The sequence below is a fragment of the Vidua chalybeata genome, chromosome 2 (assembly GCF_026979565.1).
Source record: "Vidua chalybeata isolate OUT-0048 chromosome 2, bVidCha1 merged haplotype, whole genome shotgun sequence".
Lineage (NCBI taxonomy): Eukaryota > Metazoa > Chordata > Aves > Passeriformes > Viduidae > Vidua > Vidua chalybeata.
The window spans coordinates 6,459,323-6,475,409 of NC_071531.1; the positions used below are offsets into that span (position 1 = coordinate 6,459,323).

Genomic DNA, 16,087 nt, shown 5'->3' on the forward strand with positions numbered 1-16,087 from the left:
AAAACCCCAACTGAAACCCAATCCTCCCCCCACCCTCAACAAAGCCCCACTCAGTCCTCAAAGCCCTGACAGAAATTACAACTCTTTTAACTCTGAGTTTTTTCCATCAGATTGAAACACTGATTCCATCTGAGCCTATTGCTTCTCATATCCAAACCCCTCACCTAATGCAGCTCTGTCAAAACTTCTGCCTACCAAGCGAAATGAAAACAAGCCCCATTTACCACCTCTCTTCCAAGCAGGTTTTTTATAAGAGGCTTTCCAACAAACCCAGGCCACAGATTATGAATAACAACAATTCCCAAAAGCCTGTCAAGTCATTCTGCTCCACCCCCACTGCTGAATCATGTTATAGGGAGTGCAAATTCTCCTGAAGTGCTTTCCTTCTCATGGAACTGTTGTGGCTGCCCCAAGAATGTTACAGTAATACAGATACTGACCCAGGACAGTAACCCCTGCAAACACCTCATCTGTAATAAAATCAAAATTGAACTATTTTACACTCACACTAAACTGAGGGGGAAATAATCACACACGGATGGGACATCACACAAAATACTGACACTGTCAGTTTATTCCAACTTACCATTGAAAGGCATTGTAATGGAAGTAGACCAAACCAAGGCCATATAAAAAGGCAGCATTCTGTAAAGGAAAGAAACAGTGTTTAAAACCCAGATAAGAGTGAGCTTCCAATATTTTATCCATCCTTTGATAATCTATCTCCATTATAAGACAAATATATTTAAAATTCACCTCGAACGGGAAGAGCCAAAAAGAAGAAACAAAAAGGTAGGTAGACACACACACAAAAAACAAAACAAAACAAAACAAAACAAAACAAAACAAAACAAAAACCCAAAAAAAAAATAAAGCAGTGGTTCTCCACGGTCACAAAAAAGTGGCTATTTTGGTGCAAGAGTAACCACAATACTCAAGTACTTTTACTGCTCTGTTCTACTTGTACAAAAGTAGGGAAGGAAATTATGGAGTAAATCATTTTGGCAATTTAATATAATGAAAAAAATAGTGTAGCACCATTTCATAGTCACAATGATTTATACTCACATAAAAGAAAACAAAGATACACACTGTAATTTCAGTGTCTAATGTAGAACACTAATTAAACTAATCTGAAAGTATGCTAAAGGAGATTTTACTTTTCTGAATACAAAAAAATACAGACCATCAACTTCAAACCTACGACAATAATATTTCCTCATCATTAATCCAATATCTATTTCCTATCCCCCCACTTGCAAAAGGTAAAAACCAAACCAAAACAACAAAAACCATTCCCCTTCTAGAAATTAATTTTCCTTCCATTTTCTTTTCATATACACTATGATTTGCTTCTAAAGGGAAATTACTAACAATATTTAATTAATGTTTAACTATCCAGTTCCACAAATAATTATTACATATTTCCTAAATTAGGAAAAATAAACAAATTTCTTTTTCTTTTGCAAAGCTATGCCACAGCATGGTTGTTCTTTATTGAGCAGAACAATTCCATCATTTACAGGAAACATTGCACATGCTGCCTAAGACACATTTTTAGGCTTTTCTCATATATAATTGTGATTCTGAGAGACCAGGTACTCATCCCAAAGCTCTGACACATGGACAAGAGCTGGAATTTCAGTTCTTGAAGACTGCACTTCAAGATAATCTCTCTGCCACTTATATGCAGCTCTTTAACAAGTCAAATTTCTAAGGAGTTCCACAAAAGGAATACTAATTATGGCTTAAATCCAATCCAAATATAAAAGTTATAATCAAGTTTTTCCTACAAAATAACTGGTAACCAGAAGACAATTCAAAGAGCAGCATTCAGCAGAAACAGATCCAATGTGACAATTTCATTATCCCTCATTTGCATCGTCTAAATGCAAATTAAAACCAGGGGAAATTTCAAAGATCCTCTCATGAATGCAGCTGGATCACAGCTTCAGCAAGGGACAGCTTCCAGGAAAATGCTGTGGTATGAGCAGATACTACAGCAATCAGAGCACTGGAAGATGTTAACAGGAGGAGTGGAGAGGGAAGTGCATAAACAATAGAAGAGGACACTTTAATACTACCATAAAACCACGTTCCTGTTTAACTGAATAAAAGCACAACATGGACATCATAAAGATCAAATATCTCCAATTCCATACTCTGTGTATTTTACACGTTCCAAATGTGCTCTGGCAACAGGAAGATCAGGAAGAAGGCAGGCTCAAAAGCTGAGCACACATAATGCCCTGATGAAAAGTTATTTTAAATGAAGAAATAAGAGAGATTTTCATGTGCGCAACATGGAAGCCTACAAAATACAGCCTCCAGGAGCCTTCACTCTCTTCAGGCCAGCTCATTTTTCAGACAGAACTTAACAGGACTGTCCACTGTCCCCTCTGACAGTTCAAATCTCAATAAAGTTTAGATCATTGTAGTGACTGAGAACAACAGTGATCACAAAAATCCTTCATCGCACTGTAAAATTCAAAGAAAAATGTACCACACAACTAAGAACTCTTCAATTCACAAAGAATTTGACTTCCTCTTATGAAGCCTATTAGAATTCAGAGTCCAAGAAAGTTAAGAGATTCTGAAAAATCTCCCAGATATTTTGATGCTAAGGGTTAACGACAAGCAACTTTCAAGGCACAAGAGAACCAAGCTGCAAGTGATTTGTCAAAATGTAATTTATGTATCAAGTTCACATAAAGCTTTCAGATGGTCTTCACAGCACTACAAATAAACCATCACTGTTCTGTCCTTTATTCTGTGCCTGGTTTTCCCACTTTTCGCTCATTCTCCTTAGGCCTTAAGTCTTATAAGACTGACCTTAAAAGTATCTTAAGCTACCACTCTCTTCTCAATAAAAAACAGGGCAAGATTTAGTATTTGTATCCACAATACTTCACTTCAAATGGAAAGATGCAAATTCTGAAATGTCAGTATGGATCATGAATTTATCTGTTCTGAAATACTATAGCTCTAACCATATTTATCACCATGTATCAACTGTTTGCTGATAATATCTAATAAGCTAAGATTAACAAGTATCTTTTAAACTGCATCTGAACGGGGACAGGACTCCCAAGGGCTGGAAGACATCCCAGTGTCCCACTGTGTGGTGGCTGCACTTTCCCACAAAGAAATCAAGCTGAGATACACATACAGTTCATTACTTTTGCAGAATACCATCAAGTTCAAAATGCAGTCAAGTTCCTACTGGCAACAGCCAATATGAAATGCCATCACAGCTTAATGGAGATCAGCACCAAGTGGGATCATTGCCCAAATCTTCATCTACAAAATGTCCTTTTTAAAATCCTAGGATTCTGTTTACCAGGAACACACCCCATCTTAAGAAATCAGTTTTCAGTTTCTTCTATTAGTTTTGACAAGTTTCTCCCAGAGAATAGCATTCCATGTGTTCCAGTAAAGATGACTCCTGTAATTTAGTCCCTCTATAAATAGCTGCTGAGGTAGAATTTAAGGCCTCTTTTTCTCACCAAATATTTTTCAGTAAGAAGCAGAAAACAAAATTATCTTATTACAGTCTCTTCCTTGAACTTTCTAACAACTCTCAAAATTTATGAAGATCTCATGCTAGCAAAACACATTCTTTGGCTACTAACTTCTAATTTAATTTTATGTTATCAGATATCTCTTTTCATTAGAATCTTGAGTGAAAACAAGATACAAACCCACACAGACTGTGCCTCAAATCTGAAGCTGAATGCTTGGGTTTTTTTCATTCTACAGCCCTGCTACAAACACAGATAAATCAGAAATGCTACATCCAAGCTGACATAATTTACATTTTCTATGAACTATCAAAAAATGTTAAAATGTCTCATACCAACCACTAGATGGCTCAAATACCTCTTTCCATTTTCCATGCTTATGCAATTTAAGGAAATTGTCAAGTTGATATTGTGCAGTCTGCTACTTACATGCACTATTTAATGCTGAGCAACATTTCAATTTTATTTTCTAGAAGAGTGTGGTATACACATTTTGTCAACAGGTAACTCAGAAGGCAAAAACATATTTGTATGCATCTTTTTATATATCTGGTGTGAATAAGCATATTAAAGACTTTTTGTTCTTGTTTGTTTTAAGCGATCAAGGAAAAAAAAATTCACCAATGAGAAAGACTCCACCCATCTCACAGGCCTTCTACTGAAACTCAAATAACTGGTTTACAGGCTCTTTGAAGCAGAAGATGGAAACAGATCCCCAACATTCCATGTGTTCTGTTCTCGAGGCATTTCAGGCCAAGTCCACACAAAGCCTTTTTCTCCACCTTCAAGGGTGCAGCCAGCAGGTCCCACAGAAATACATCAGCCCAGCCCAGCAGTGACACTCATCTACAAACACGGGGACACAAAAATGCACCTGTCCTGGCCAACAAGTGGCCACCTCACATTCAGATCACAAACAGCCATCCTGGACTCGCTCTACCAATGTGTGGCTGCCACATCTGGGTCCAGATGTTTTCCACTAGAAACGCACTGATCTGCCACACACAGCTGCGACCCTGTTACAGCCTCCAAATTGGTGTTTTATAAACACAGGAATTCACTTAGAAGTTATGCTTGCAAATGAAAATCTGTTCAACAGGCACATCTAGAGAGTCAGAGAGTAGAAAAAACCATTAAAAACTCAATGCAGTCTCAGGGCAGCATCCAGCCAGGTCCTTTCCATTTAAAAATGAAAAGAAACAGTTTTTGCCATAGTTCCCAGCACTGCTGATTCATAAATATACCCTAGCACTGCCTCTCTCATTTGTGCTGACACAATCATCTTCAGAATACTAAAGCTAACTAGATGCCAGAAGTGATCTGAATTATTAGTACCTAGGTAAAAAGAATTTTTTAACTAGATCAGTTTCCCAGGCAAGTTCATTTGTTGACCCCCATTAACAACAGCATCAGCACAAGTAAAAGATTGGTACACAAATAAAAGCTCTTTAAGCCTACACTGCTCCCACCAAAATGTCTGTCAAACCTACAGTGACTTCTCAAACATCACTGAAACCACCAAAGTCACATGTAAGTATTTCACTTCAGAGAAAGCAACATCCATGGGTCAGTACAAGGTGGATAAAAACATGAGATCACATCACAGCCTCCTGCCAGCCTTCTTCATGCAGGTCCTTAACCAGTGACACACACAGGCAAATGCACCGGTTCTTCTACCCATACATAAAAATGCCTCCAAGGTGGGTGCCAAGAGAATGGTGCCAGACTCTTGTCAATGGTGCCCAGCAAAAGTACAAGGAGCAATGGGCATAAACTAAAACACGAGAAGTTTCACTCCTACACAAGGAGGAACTTCTTTCCATGGAGGTGGCCGAGCTCTGGAACAGCTGCCCAGGGAGGGTGTGGAGTGTCCCTCTCTGGAGACATTCCAGACCCATCTGGACACGTTCCTGTGTCACCTGCTCTGGGTGACCCTGCCTTGGCAGGGGGCTGGACTGGGTGATCTCCAGAGGTCATTCCAACCCTGACTGTTCTGTGATTCTTTGTGACTCTATGGAGAAGGGTCAGATGTAGATAAATAAACCTTTCATTTAATTAGAAAGTTGATATTTAGGCAGAAATCAGAGTGTATCCCACCATACTATATAATAATCAAAACAGGAGGAAAAGAAGTTCCCATGTAGTTGGTTAGTGAAAGAAAAACTATGGAAAAAAGATGACATTCAGCACCCTCATAAGAGATCAGTGACTGCTTTTCACTTGCTTACTACTGACAGGAATCAAAAAGTCTTTGATGACATATTTAGATTGCCTCCAGCAGGGTCTGACTGCCCAGGAGCCACTGGAACCCTGAGCCCAGCCCACATCACACAAGGCTGCACGAGACCCATGGTGGGCAGGCGGCCACTGCTCCTCAGAAAACCTAACCAGGAAAACAAGGTTTTACAGTTTATGTCACATCTTGTGGTCACAGGGTCTCTCAGCCACCTGTTCAAAGCAAAAGAACAATTTTTGTGCTTAAACGTGTGAATGTGTTCATTTCTTTATTGAAATTAAAAAAAAAAAAAAAAAAAAAAAAAAAAAAAAAAAAAAAAAAAAAAAAAAGGAAGACGAAGTTTTGATGCTATGGTGCTTAATTCTTCCTCCTGACACTACTCAATACATAGTAACACCTCCCTAGAGAGTTTGTACCAAATAAAAAATTCCACTTCGGCCCCTGTGAATAAACAACTCCAGGCCTTTGGGAGCTGACAGGCTCTAGCACAGAGATTATCCGTGCTCAGGAGAAAGGGAGGGTTCAAATAAAATTTGTTTAGGTTTGCATAAACATGAAAAAGAGAGCTACCTATCTACATGTGCTGTAAGTTCCAATAACCTGCAAAAATACTAAGATCCTTGTGTGTATGGCAAATTAGGGTCATTAGTTTTGTTTTCTTCAAGGTCTTCAAGAAGTTTTATAATATCTGAAAAATCATCACATTTATACAGGATTTTAAAATATGGCTATCTCTAACACACTTGCACTACTCTGCTTCTGGAGCAATAATCACAATATTCCAAAATTTGTTACTGGGTGTGTGTCTGCATCTCAGTAGCCATGTGAAAGCAATTAAAATATAAAAGTCATTATTCCTGTAACAAATATATTCTGTCATATGTAATATCTTGGTAAATAGCTACAAAGTAATACCTCATTTTCTTGAGGAAGATCTTTTCTGAGAGTAAATATTGCCAAAATACACCTACTACTTTCAGAAGAAATCTTTCTTAATTCATAAAAACTACTTTTTCTTATATGACAGAAAAATTCTTACTAGAAATTAAGCAGAAATAAAACCAAATAGAAATCAAATAAAAATTCCACACCAAATTGTGAGTTTTTTTCCCTTTGTAAGTAGTTTCTATCTCTAAAATTACTATGCTGTCTTGGTCATCCTACTCATCTCCTCTTTAGGAAAGACAGTACATTTATCCTTTGCCATTTCCCAGCAGTGCTGCATTTCCACATTCCCTGCAGCTCCTCTCTGAATGAAAACTACTCTTTCAACTTCTTGGGAACACAGCAACCCCACCAAAACACTTCTGTCCCCACGTTTTTACTCATGGACTAAAACACACATGGCAAGACCTATGTGAAGAAGCTCAAGTAGGAGCCTTGTTATCCTCCAAGTGGCTTTCCAGCACTATCTGTAAACAAGAGGTCCTTGACACGCAGGGATGGACAGGTACATCAAGACAAGACTACTGGAAAATTACTGAAACCCACATACAGTAATTAATTCAACATTCATTCATTATTTCAACCCCTCCTGAATAATGCACTGTGTTACAACTACTTTGCAGGGAGTACTGTCCTATGAAAATGAGAAGCTGACAAAACAACATTAAGTAACTCAAATCCTCTTCACTGATGATGGAATCTAGGCAGTTTTGCAAACCACATATTTCTTTATCCATAAATAAACCTAGGTCCATTGGCAAAAGAGACTTCTGATCAACTAGTGTACCTCCAAGTTTGTCACACAAACAGCCAAGCATGTGTCTAAATTGTGATAATTGCTATGGGCATCTGACTTAAGTGCCTTAAAATATTTCACTTGCTGTAAACATCTTCATTTTTCAGTTGGTACAAATATTCTCAACAATTTAATTATTTTACCAGGAAACAGAATTTTTCTGACATAAATCAAGTGAGCAAAGGTGTTGTGCAACACACAGAGGATTAAACTCACCTTGACAGACATTTTATACAGATGATTCATCTAACCGAATTTAATACTCTCCCTACAGATTCCCTGAGTGCTGTTAACAGTCACAAAGCTTCTAACTTATTTTGTATGATACATGACTTTACAAAAAACCACCCTGCTAACTCCAAACAGAAAACCATGCTTGACACCTGATGCTTTATAACTAATTTACCCAATGTTTGCACAAAAAGAGACAATCTCTCTGGAGAGCACCTAGTCCAACTCTCTTCTCAAGGAAGGCAGAACCAGAGCATTCCTAGGATGATGTTCAATTTGGTTATGACTGCCTCCAAGGACACTGGCCCCACAAACCCTCTAGGCAACCTTCTCCACTGTCTCATCACCTTCACAGTTAAGAGAAATAAATACATTTTCATGTGTTTAATAGGAATTTTGTGTTTTCATTTTGTGCTTGCTGGTTTTCCTTTTTTGACTAGGCACCACCAGAAAGATTCTGGCTCTGTTTATTTGTAAAACTGGGTAAGAAACTCCTGAGCTGAACAACTCAGCTCTCTCAGCCTCCAGTCCCTGCATGAGAGATGTTTCACATCCTTACACAGCCTCATGGCCCTTTACTGGACTTGCTCCACGATGCCCCCACTCTATTCTTGAGAGCCCAGCACCAGACCCAGAACTCCACATGCAGCTCACCAAGGCTCAGCAGAGAGGAAAGATCATCCCTCAACTTGGTGGCCATGGTCTCCCGTATGCAGGCCAGGATGGCACTGGCTGCCTTTGCTGGCTCGTGGTCACCTCATGTCCCAGGACCCCCAGGGCCTTTCCTGCAAAGCTGCTCTCCAGCCCGTGCTGGTGCACTGGGCTGTTCCTCCAGAGATAAAGGACTTGGCCTCTGTCAAACACCAGGAGGCTCCTGGGGGCTGTTCAGCTCCCTCTGAACAGCAACACAGCTGTGTCATCTCTCCCCAGTTTGGTTCTGCCTGTAACCCTGCTGAAGGTGCACTCTACCCTGTAACACGGGTCACTAACCCAAGGTACTGAAGAGCACAGGTCCCACTCTCAACCCATGGGGTAAACCACTAATGGCTGGCCTCCAGCTGGACTTTGTGATATGGCCTGGTTTTGGCTGGAATAGAGTTCATTTTCTTCTTAGTAGCTGGTGCAGCACTGTGCTTTGGATTTAGGATGGGAATAATGTAAACACACAGACCTTTCAGCTGTTACTGAGTGGTGCTTGCTCTAAGTCAAGACTTTTCCATAACTCAGGGAGGCAGAAGGCTTGGGACAGCTGATCCAAACTGGGCACAGGGACATCCCATCCCATAAAAAGTCACATCCAGTACACAAACACAAAGGAGCTGGCCAGGAGGGGCCAATCACTGCTCAGACTGCTCAGTGTGTGGGAAGCAATTATATTGTTCAGTGCTTCTTTTTATTTCTTTTCTTTTTCCTTCTCTCCTTTTTGTTAAAATCATTATTATTGTTAATATTACCATTAGTGATATGGTACTATGTTTTAATTTGTTTCACTTTAAATAAACTGGTTTTATCTCAGCCCACATGGTTTTACCCTTTGTTTTTTTTTTCCGTGATTCTTCTTCCCTTCCCACCAGGGGGAAAGGAGGTAGTGAGCAAGTGGCTGTGTGGTACTAAAGTTGCCATCTGGGCTTTGACCATGACTGATGCTGATCACAATCCTCTGAGCTTGGGTGAGCCAGTTTTCAATCTACCACACTGACCACTTATCTAGTCTGTATTTCATCCGTTTGTCTGTGAGCACATTATAGGAACAGTGTGGAAAGTATTACTAAAATAAACACAAACAGTATCTCGTGGCTCTCATCCCCTCCACCAAGTTACTCACTGTGTTGCAAACAGCTATCAGGTTCACCAAGCATTATTTCTCCTTCATAAATTCATGGTGATTACTTCCAGTGACTTGCCTGCCCTGAATGTGCTGGAAACAGTTTCTAGGATAATTTGCTCTATCACCTTCACAAGGATGGAGGTGAAGCAGACTGGCCTGTAGCTCCCAGGATCTTTCTTCTTGTCATTCTTAAGGGCAGGAGTGAAATTTGCTTTATGCCAGGCCTCAGGAACCTTCCCCATCACCATGACCTTAACAAGATAATTAAGAGTGGTCTCACAGTGACAGAGATGAGCTCCCTCAGCACTCACTAACATATCCCAGCAGGTCCCATGGACTTGTAGATTTTTTGTTTCGATTTTCCCAAACTTGATCCTCTTTTGAGAGCAAATCTTCCTGGGTCCAGACCTCCCAGCTAGTCTCAAGGGCCTTGAAGGTGAGTCCTACCAGTAAAGTCCAAGGTCCTAATATGAAGTACCCCCATGTTTCCCATATCCTTTGTCATTTGCCTTATTTAGCATCAGACCTGCATATTCTTTCATCTTCCTTTTGCTGCTGATACACTTGCAGAAGCTCTCTTGCAGAAGCCCTTCACATCCCTCATCAAATTCAACTCCATGTGGGCTTTGCCTTTCCTTATGCAATCCCTGGATGTTTGGATGATCTCTCTGTATTCCTCCAGAGTCATCCATCCTTGCTTCTGCCTCCTGTATGCTTCCTTTTCATGCCTGAGTTTTGTCAGGAGCATCTTGTTCATCCATGCAGGATTCCTTTCCTTTTTACCCAACTTCCCTCAAGTCAAGATGAACTTGGAGAAAGTCGTTATCAAAACCAAATGTGGACCAAAGAAGAGAGATTCCCTCCATCATGCTGTCCCTGTAGGCACTTCTTTATTTTGCCAATACTCTTGAGGTGGGGCCCAAATATTGATCAGCACAAGCAAATTAAACACTGAGCAGGTCTTCTCATCCTCTGCTTTTCTTTGGTGAGTACTGCTCTTATTTCATACTAACTAAAGGATCTAGCTTCCCTCCTTCCCATCTAGATATACTGACCTCACAAAAACTATTAGATCTCCTCACAAATATTTTCAAAGTACAGAAACTAATGCTGGCTCATGTGTACACACAAACCTTACTGAAACATCTTTTTTGGACTATGACATCTGGACAGTTAATTGAAACATTTCATTCTCTTTCATATGGCAAGTGATCATCACCATTTACATCAATCTTCAAAACATTTTATGAAGTAGAACTACTAGCATGGAATTTTGTGTCCTTGATTCACCATCTTTCCAACCTGTTCCAGCAAAGATAGGAATCCCACTGAGTTGACAAGTAGCCCCATTATTTCCCTGTCAGTTTCTCACTGCTGGAAAATCACTAGTGTTGGAAAAAAGCCTTACTATCATTAATTACACAGCTGCTCTACCTCAGGCACTCCACAAAAAATGGGAGTGGACAAGCTGAATATACTAAGGCATGAATGACTATAAAGAGATTCAAATACACACAAACAGAGGAGCAAAAACCAAAGGAAAATAATCACAAAAATTAAATTACAGAACTGTCTATGGTTGTTCCCCTCGAATCTTAAGCCACATTCTGCTGGGCAGTAACAAAAACCCAGCTGAATCTGGAACTCTGCTTAATGGAAAAATTCAAAGGTTAATTTTTAACCAAGTCCCCTACGAATGCTGTTGCTGCTTTTATGTTGTTCTTTCCAGCTGAGTAACTCTTGAACCTGTTAGCTGCCTTCAAATGAGTTTTAGAGAAAGTAAGACTTCTCAAAGATGAAAAACTGGAGGAATGTCACTGAAAATGCCTGTTGGGTAGGAAAAAGAACCCCAAAGACAAGGCCTACTTTCAGAAAGCACATAGAGCTTAATTATTCCCTCCACTTTGGGAAAAGACACTTAGCCCAGTAGCACAGCTTTAAATCAAGCATGTGCTTTTCCTGCTCAGAGATGCCGCAGGAAACAAGATGTCATTCAGGATGCTTCACTAGGAAAACTAGAGGAATTTCAGAATGTGTGCTTACGTGGGAGAGGGAAGGACAGGAGGTGTGAAAGGACAACAGACACCAGCTCATCATTGCCCAGGCTTCATTAGCTCCAGCATAAAAACAGTTTGTTCTGTAAACTGCAAACTGATCAAAACCCCACATTTGAACAAAATTCTGAGTATCAGCTTTAGAAAAAAACCTCACTAGCTGTTTTGAATCTTGATTTTATTTTTCATTAATCAGTTACATCTGAAAAATGGAAGTGTTATCTGATAGCATATTTTGGGGTATGTATTTTATGTATTCTTAAATCTGTATCAAAAATTTAAACAAGAATGGATCAATTTTTAAGAGTTTGTTTTAAGAACTGAAATGCAAGATCATTGATTAATGGCTGCTAGTTAGGGATCAATCAATTATTACTGAAAATGACTGTCCAATTAAGACTGTAGTTGGTTAAGTAGTGATGGCTAATTGGTGTTCTAATTGGTGATTTGCTGTTTTATTTGTTAGAATGTACAAATACTTAAAATGGGCTACAAGAGCCAAGGCAGCAGGCCCACATGACAGGCAGCTGGGGGAGCAGACTGGATGGCCAGCAGCCAAGAGCAGAGCAAAGCAGCTGGGCAGCCCACCAACCATTCCCACAGAGCATTTCAATTCCATCAAATCATCATTTCTTAACAGAAGACTGTACCTCAGTAAATTTTCAGCCCACTCTGTGAATATATAGACTTGTGAGTTTAAGAGCTATCAGTTTCTAAAGGTAAAACAAAGCAAGAAAAAATACAAACAAGCCAAATGACAGGACACTTCTTTTGCCCTCCCTATCTCTGATTATTCTGCACTGCAGCTCTTTCCTCTTCTGATCCAGAGCTCAGGTTGCTTTTCTCCCTCACTAATCCCTCGTCTTCTTACCATTGCATCACTGCTGCTGTAGCTGACTTTACTTAATTACTTCTGTCAACAGTTTAATTTCTGAAAAATTAACTCTGACAAACTGCAAATGGAAACACCACGACTGTCCTGGACTGGGACTGAAACATTTTTAAATCCACTAGTGTTTCTTCACTTCTGACTACTACCTCATCCTACTAGGTAAGAAACCTCTCAAAGTTGGTAGCTTTAAAATCTTTTCCTCTGGAGCAGTTTATTCCTAAATTCAACTGACAGCCTGAAGGAGGAGAGACAAGATGACAAGAAGAGGGCAAATTAACCAATGCCATCAAATGGGGATTTTCTCCTCCTCTGTTAATTCAATGCCTTTTTGCAAATCTCAGAGAGTTCTTATTTAAAGACACCTTACTGAATTCCACAAATTAATTTTACTATAATTGCTGCTCCTTGGTGTGACTGGACACCTCCTTAGGCTTGCAAGAGTCAGCAGAATCTCCTTTGCAAACAGTTCTTGGATAATGCTTTGATCATTTGTCTGAAATTTCATTCTTCTGTTCTGCTTTAGAGAGGAGGATGGCTGGATTATAGAAAAATGTCACATTGAACTATACTTATCCTTTATATAAAACCATCCTTTCCAGTACAAGCTTCTATATTGTTCTTTGTTAAACCAAATACTGTTTGGGCTTTTAACTTTTTCTTCATACTCTACTTTTTCTGATACTAAGGCCAGTTCCCTCAAGACCACGAGCTGTGAGATGGTGGGTACAAACACTTTCAAAATACTACTGTTTAAAAATATCAACATGCCATATGAAACTGAACTTGCTATCATGATTCTCCAAAATCTTTTTCTGTACTTTAAATCTGTACCATTCAACATTCAAAATTTATCTTTTGTTTTACAATACAAATATTCACTTTCACTTCTAATCATTTTCACTATATTTTTATTATATTTTCACTATTATTTTACTTAACTTTCCCAAGATTTTTTATCTTTAACATGTGTTTTTCACAGAAGTGTATACAGCTTCCTAATGGTTCCACAGACCATCAATTACACAGAAGTTTTTGTATCACTTCCCTAAATACCTCCCATACAAAACCACCACATCGGCCTCACATTTACAACTTTTCCATAACACCAATTTACATTTATTTTCTTAGATCAAAAATGTGGGGTTTTTCTTTTCTGAACATGTGATTAATTCTACAGTGTAATCTGAACCTAGCTTCTTATTTAGAGTAAGTTCTTATTTTTTCTTTAAAAAAATACTTTTTTCTTACACTTTCTTCTAAAGCCCAGTTGTCTATTATCAAGAAATTTCAGGACCATTTCCCAACTGAAGATATCAAAGATGAAGTAAGTCACACCCACAGAAAGACAGTTCATGAAGACAATGATGTGAGCAGCTTCATAAACCTGGGATCATCACCTTGTGGTCACTTAGCACATCTCAAAATGGGAAGGTATAATCATCCAACCTGGAAATTATCAATCTCTTTACAGTACTTTGCTTAACAAAAGAAGACATTTCTCTCTCAAATCTACCTGAGAAGAAGTGCTAACACAGGAAGATTATGGGAATTAAGGCTACCTAAGTACTGTAGAAAGAAAAGCTATGCTCTGCTAGAAAGAACTCCCAACATAAAATACAAAAAATTTACTCCTTGGGAGATAAACCGCAGCCATAGAAAGCCTGCTCTGGCAGACAGGGAACACAGCAGGCAGGGAGTCTAAAAAGGTCTATTCATAATCAACATCAGGGCAAAGAAGGAAATATAAATTTATTTTCTGGAAGGTCCAATTTGTGCTTGATGTCTTGCAGAAGCATTTAGGATAAGAGGTATTGTGCTACTTCTCCCTTTTTAACATGTTTTCAATATTACATTTGATACTGTTCTTAAACTCAATCACATCCACTTTAGGATGCGCTTTAGACAGTCCAGGCCATATTTGTTTAAGGTGGTAATTACTTATCTAATTCTATTTCTCAGTTTCTCTTAATAATACACCATGTCTCTCAAGCACTTCTAAACCTGTTCAGTATCTTCATTATGTGTCTGGCGTCCAACAATATTTTTCAGGCCCAAAACTCAGATTCTTTTTGGTAAACAAAGAGAAATCTCAGGCTAATAATCTGTTTAAGTCCTGTCTTATCTACCTGCATTTAAGTGAAGGGGGAGTTTCTCTATCAAGGATTTTGCCTTAACCTGGCTTTATGAGATCTGCGATATTCTTAGACACAGCCATCCCACCCTTCATTCTCTGTTTCTAGAAGTCAAATCTACCAAAGTGCATGAGGAGAAAAATCAACGCTTCTGGACTTAGCTGGGTTTGATAGTCCGGACCAATGAATTGGTTTTCATCTCACATTTGACTGACAAACCACAGACAGTGAAATTTTTTTCCACTAAGGACAGAGTAATCCCTTGCCAACATGGTAGATTATTTGGGACATTCTTCCCAATGATTACAAAACTGCTGACCACCTTCTCTTCCCTGCCAGAACAATGTGTCACAATGGGACAAATCAGTGCTTCAAGACACTGCTCCAATACCTCAGTGACTCCCTGGGTTCCAGACATGTAATAAAACACTAGCCCTGGCACTTACTCCTGAGCTTCAATCACCCAAACATCTCAAAACACACACATCTTCCAGTTTGTATGTACAGGCTGTAAGACTAAGGATACACAACTAGAATTCCAGGGGAAGATAAAAAAATCAAGGTTCAGGAGGTTAGTTAACAGGGAACACAGAAAGATGCCACAGGAATTAGGAGCTACATGTCTAGCAAAACACTAGAATTAGGTAAGCCACTGAATGGAAGCAAGTAAAAAATTCCAATAATATCAGTTGTGTTCCTTCCAAGCCATTTTTATTTTGCACTGTTTTTCAAATCAGTACTTAAGATTTATTCTCAATTTAAGACAAGTTGCCTTCCTGTGACAGCACCCATCTGGGTTTGTCTTGACCTCACAAGTGACATTCATCATCTGTTTGCTTCATTTGCTCTTTAATGAAAGCCCAGGTCAGGGAAAATCACCAGCAAGCAGAACCTACAGGTCTCTATAAAAGACAGCATTACAGCCATGGTGATCCAGGAGGGACTCCTCAAGGAATCTGTCCGACAACAATGCACAGGGGAGAAAGTTTAGGAGAGGAAAAGGCTTACATTCCTCTGAATCTCACTCATCCTGAGTGAAGTGCCTTCAAGACAAGCTTTTCTTACATGATTCAGACAGCCAGAGGGCTCTGTTTGCCCAGATTTTGAGATCAAAACCAGAATTGAGACAGGATTATAATGCTCCATTATGAACCAGATGGATGATTTAATTTATATTACTGTATTTTTATGCATTTCAGGAGGAGAGAAAAGATCATGTACTGAAATTCTTGATTCTTGTATAGCTTCAGAGTAATTCTGCTCCAGACAACATCCAATGATTGAATTTAATGAGAAAATCACCCTTCCTGTGCAAAAGGTAAAGACTATGTCAGCAAATGGAAACACAACTACCTTCGGGTGATCCTGGAGAGAAAGGACAGGCTATCATACACTTTAGAAGTAACACTGAACTTCTAAAATGTTGCTGTTGCAGTTACATATAAGAGTAAC

General features: G+C 39.2%; 1 protein-coding gene across 15 annotated transcripts in view; it reads right to left on the reverse strand.

Annotated features, from left to right (window-relative positions):
• KDM6A (lysine demethylase 6A) overlaps window positions 1-16,087 on the reverse strand; it is a 150,541-nt gene that overhangs the window by 77,204 nt on the left and 57,250 nt on the right. For all 15 annotated transcript variants that reach the window (XM_053934695.1, XM_053934694.1, XM_053934689.1 and 12 more), the window contains exon 5: window positions 587-645. In XM_053934695.1, the coding sequence (XP_053790670.1) occupies window positions 587-645 (59 nt within the window). The remainder of the gene's footprint in view (window positions 1-586; window positions 646-16,087) is intronic.